Genomic DNA, 5046 nt, shown 5'->3' with positions numbered 1-5046 from the left:
AGAAGCTTTCTGATTGTGTGTTGCCATCGACATCACTCACTACATCAAGAAACCCAGAAAAGAAAAGAAAGAGAAAGGAACCCTAGAAACAAAACCCTAAAATTCAACGGCGCTTTGTGAATGCCCCGAGCTTCATCATCAACAGGAGGATCATGACTGGAGAAATCAATCCAGTGAGGAGCGTTAATGTCTTCATAAAGTATGTCCTTTTCGAACTTCGAATCCTTCCAATCAATCACAGCTACATCCATAAGAAGAAGAAAATGACTTCATGTCGATATATGCTCTTGATTAGAATGAAATTAGGATTCGGAATGAAAAGTAAGGAGGAAGTTACCGTGCGTATTTTGGTCTATATGTCAGCAAAACGTATTTTGGTGTAGGATGACGTCATCAAAATAATCGAAAGGTGGAGATCTAAAGAGTGAAATATAATCAAGGGTCCTTGTTTCTTCATTTTAGAATTTAAAGTTCTCTTTTAATAATATTTAGAGATAATAAAGGGCAAATTCATCATTATTAAAAAGTTTTAAAAATTTTGGACAAAACTCACAACAAAATCCAAGTATTAGTATTAGAACACAAATAGGAGTATAAACTTTTTTTTTTCCAAACATATATGATTTGACATTCCAAAGGCACCATTAGTTGGTTTTTATATATACTTGATTTGATGGGTCCAAACGAATTACTCTTCCTACACTTTTTATTTTCAGCATCACATTAACACATGAACATGAAAGCTTTAGTAATCGTGGCTTCCATGAACTTTTCTCAATCTCCTTATTCAATTCTCCTTTTCCACTGAATTCTAACAAAACAAATCCAAATATTCCTCTCCAGTATCACAATCTCCCATTTGCTTTATCAGATTCTCTGCATTGTGTCAAGGTAGAGATGACGATTCTTTACACGCTGGTGGCCAGAGGATCTGTTCTGTTGGCGGAATTCAGTGGTACGTCGACCAACGGGAGCACCATCGCCAGACAAATTCTCGAGAAAATCCCCGGAAACAATGATATGAATGTTTCGTATTCGCAAGATCGGTATATTTTTCACGTTAAACGGACTGATGGCCTCACTATTCTCTGTATGGCCGATGATGATGCCGGAAGTAAGCTAATAATAACAGCTCTGTTCTTATTGTTTGCTTAAAATTCGTTCTATTATGATAAGATCGATTCATTTCCATTAGATGAGTTTGTGATCATATTGTATGATTTGAGCCGAAGATCAGGTCTCGCTATTCTGTCGACAGTAATTCAATTTGAAACTTGCATATCTGATTTGATTTTGATAATCTAGGGTTCTTCGAGCAGCATTGCTGCCTTATGAAGGTCGTTTATGTTTATAATTTGAAATTTGAAATCCAATTCCTTCCATACAGGGATTCTTAGATCCATAAAATCCAATACTTGATACTGACATATAATATCAGTGATCAAATAAACACATTCAATCATTTCACTTCTACTCTTTTTCAATTACAACACATTCAATCATTTCACTTCTACTCTTTTTCAATTACAAGTTCATTAAAACAATTGATGGTTGGCAGAATATGATCAGTAGTGGCAATATCTATATTTTACAGGACGAATTCCATTTACATTTCTTGAAGAGATTCATCAGAGATTCGTTAGAACATACGGTCGAGCAGTTCTAACAGCCCAAGCTTATGAAATGAATGATGAGTTTTCTAGGGTTTTGAGCCAACAAATGGAGTATTACTCCAGTGATCCCAATGCAGACAGGATAAACCGTTTAAAAGGTGAAATGAGTCAGGTGAGTTTCCTTAACTTAACATTCCAATACTTTTGTTAAATCAATTTTTGTAAACTAAATAGTAATACCTCTTTGATCTTGAACAAGAAAGATGAAATTGCATGCTTTATAAACAGGTAAGAAGTGTGATGATTCAAAATATTGACAAAGTTCTTGAGAGGGGTGATCGTTTGGAAACACTTGTTGATAAAACTGCAAATATGCAAACGAATACTTTTCGATTCAGAAAGCAGTCTAGAAGATTCAGGAATACAATGTGGTGGAAAAATGTCAAACTTATGTATATCCTCTAACCTATATACATTATCTTTATAGATTACTGAGCTAATATAATTAATGGACTTAATTTAAATGTAGGGTTGCTATGGTAATTCTTCTCCTGGTGATAGTGTACATTGTTCTGGCATTTGTTTGCAAGGGGTTTGCACTTCCAGCTTGTCTATGATGAAAACGGGAAACAAATGGGAAATTTGATTTATTAGGGTTTTTGAATTCAAAGCCTTCGAAAAAAATTCTTGCATTTTTTTGACATTCTTTTATAGTAATTTGATAAGTTATTTGTATCGAGTTGTTTTGTTATACGAGGAATAATAAGTTTATCAATGATCAAGAGTATATTTAGAAATTTTTGGTAAGAATCACTCCAATTGGTAAATATTTAGAATTCCACATAGATAAGTTTTCTTGAAATGTTGTAAAAATGGAGCCCAATGATTAACGAGTGTCATCTTTGTTAATATATAAAACGAGGGGATGATGCTATGTATTTTATCAAACTCACTATGTTGACTAAATAAGATTTCTGGATTCCAACACTGCATACTTTATTTTTGTAAATGTTTGTCTCAATACCAAATGTCATTTGAAAACATGTCACGATGCTAAAGATGTTCAAAAATTACTAAAACACCACCTACTTAAGAAAATTGGTAACCAATAAGGCTAATGGGCATATAGTCCGGCAACAATAGAGGATCCTTGATTTTAGGTATTAAGAAAATACATGAGAGTTTTAACCAAGTCGAGTCTTCGAAGTGATTAACAATGTTTATGCAGTCTTCCTTGATCACGTGCCAACATTTCTTAGTAAAATCAGACGTAAAACCATCAGGGTCAAGAGCTTTCTCTCCACCACAACACCAACTACCTTCTTTGATCTATTGTAAGGAGAATGGGACAATATGAGTTCTAATGATTCTTTAGAACAATGGGAAAGTTTCTTAAATAGGGGACATAACGAGATTTTTGGTCATCAACAAATTTGGAAGAAAATAATCTCAATACTTCATCCGTGATCATGAAAATAACAAATTTACCTATGAAAATCCCTTTTTCACAGGTGGTTTGGCTTATGTGAATTCATAATATACCGAAAAGGAGTTTGGCCACAAATATAAATGTATACATGTGACATCCCCATTTTCACGGCCAGAAAAGACCGATTTTGTTTAGGCTTTATAAAAATCAGAGTACTTCTTTTAATAAAAATGTTGTGGAATTTGTTCCCAGAAAAACATGATAAATATATTATCAAAGCATTTCCGAAGAAATGTATTTTTATTCATTTTAAAACATTTGGGATGTCATCGTCAATACAGAAACATAAGCATAAACAGAACTTACATTCATTTACACTAGTGATCTACATCTCTTTTAAATTTCTCAGTGTAAAATAGCTTTATATCGACACCTGTGATACAAATAAGCTTGAGTGGGTCAGGTTGGGAAACCTGGTGAGTACATAGGGTTTTCAACCCACAATAATATAATTATTATGTTTAAACATCAAACAATCAACTCAATTACCCATCCCCATTATCTTCTTTACTCTTAAGGATCTACCCTAAGAATTAGTTATTCCTCGTTCATTCATTCCTAAGGATCATCCTAAGGAACCGACACAAAATCCATCGTTGCCAGGGTTTACTCGACAGGCACTAAGTCGCATAGTTGCCAGGGTTTAGGCACTAAGTCTCATAGTCGTCAGGGTTTATACAACAGACACCAAGTCGCATAGTCGCCAGGGTTTAGGCACTAAGTCTCATAGTCGCCAGGGTTTATACAACAGACACTAAGTCGCATAGCCGCCAGGGTTTAGGCACTAAGTCTCATAGTCGCCAGGGTTTATACAACAGGCAATAAGTCGCATAGTCGCCAGGGTTTATACAGCGGGCACTAAGTCTCATAGTCGCCAATGTTCACTCATATCATCTTTCATCTCTCATCATTCATCTACCCATGTTTTACCCAACATATTCGTAGATATAAAATACATATACAGTTTAAATTATTTAAAAAATGTATAAAATCGTTCATCCAGCATAGATAGCAAGTATACAGGTTATATGCACACATAACACATAATTTATATAAAATACTTCATATCTATGTGTAAGATGAAAATAACTATGCACTCACCTGATAAGGTGATGACTCGGTACTCGGAAATTGCTTCGTTTACTTAAAACAACTTCTTTCGACAAAACCTGGTATCATTACCACTAGAGTTTAGTCTAAGGTTCGACGAGACTACTTAATAGTCTAGCTATTATTACTATTATATAAGCGTTAAACAATACTCTTCACCTACTATGTACAGACAGCGGCCAGACATAAAACACCGGAGGGCAGGACCATTTTGGCATATAGCACTTCTGAAATCCAACTACCCTATGCAGCCCTTTAAACCAGATTCCCCGTACCGCGAGTAGTTAAAAAGATATTATAACGACACTTATATAACCCATAATAATAGCTCAAATAATTATTATAAGGTCCTAATAACATTACTATATTGAAACATAAGTTATACAAGAGATAGGGTAGACGTAGCTCACCTACAACATGTTTTTCTCAAAATCGGGCTCCGCCGAAGTAGATTTTCTGAGCCGAAGGCTCTTCTTTTCAGAGCCGTCGGGCGCTCCGGGGCTTCCGCCTCGTGCTAGGGGGTTCCTGGGCTTTTTGGGGGGTTTTAGGGCTTAGAAAGATGTTCTAGAGAGAGAGAGGAAGAAGTTGGAATGTGTGAGGAATGGAGGGAACCCTGCACCTCTATTTATAGGCTTCCTGGAGCGTCACCACGTCGTGGTGCCTCTCACCACGTCGTGGTGTTGCGTAGGCTCCAAGGTTTCGCCTGGTGCTGACACGTGGCATCGCACACAGGGTGGAAATCAGCTGATTTTCAAAAATTCATACTTTCGCATACGAGCTCCGTTTTCGACGTTTTTTATATCCACGCATAGGTAAAAATAAGATCTACAACTT

The 5046-nt window shown here is 35.9% G+C and overlaps 1 protein-coding gene across 1 annotated transcript; it reads left to right on the top strand.

The window, feature by feature from the left end:
- The first annotated feature begins 694 nt into the window (after nt 1-694).
- On the top strand, nt 695-2366 carry LOC145120739 (vesicle-associated membrane protein 711-like). The gene is made up of 4 exons (XM_079056540.1): nt 695-1114; nt 1595-1785; nt 1902-2065; nt 2143-2366. The coding sequence occupies exons 1-4, from the start codon at nt 898-900 to the stop codon at nt 2228-2230; spliced, it is 660 nt and encodes a 219-aa protein (XP_078912666.1). The 5' UTR covers nt 695-897; the 3' UTR covers nt 2231-2366.
- Nucleotides 2367-5046: the final 2680 nt, after the last annotated feature.

The sequence above is a fragment of the Lactuca virosa genome, chromosome 6 (genome assembly GCF_052849685.1).
Source record: "Lactuca virosa cultivar CGN04683 chromosome 6, Lactuca_virosa_CGN04683_v6, whole genome shotgun sequence".
NCBI classification, from domain to species: Eukaryota; Viridiplantae; Streptophyta; class Magnoliopsida; order Asterales; family Asteraceae; genus Lactuca; species Lactuca virosa.
This window is presented reverse-complemented; position numbering and strand designations above follow the sequence as displayed.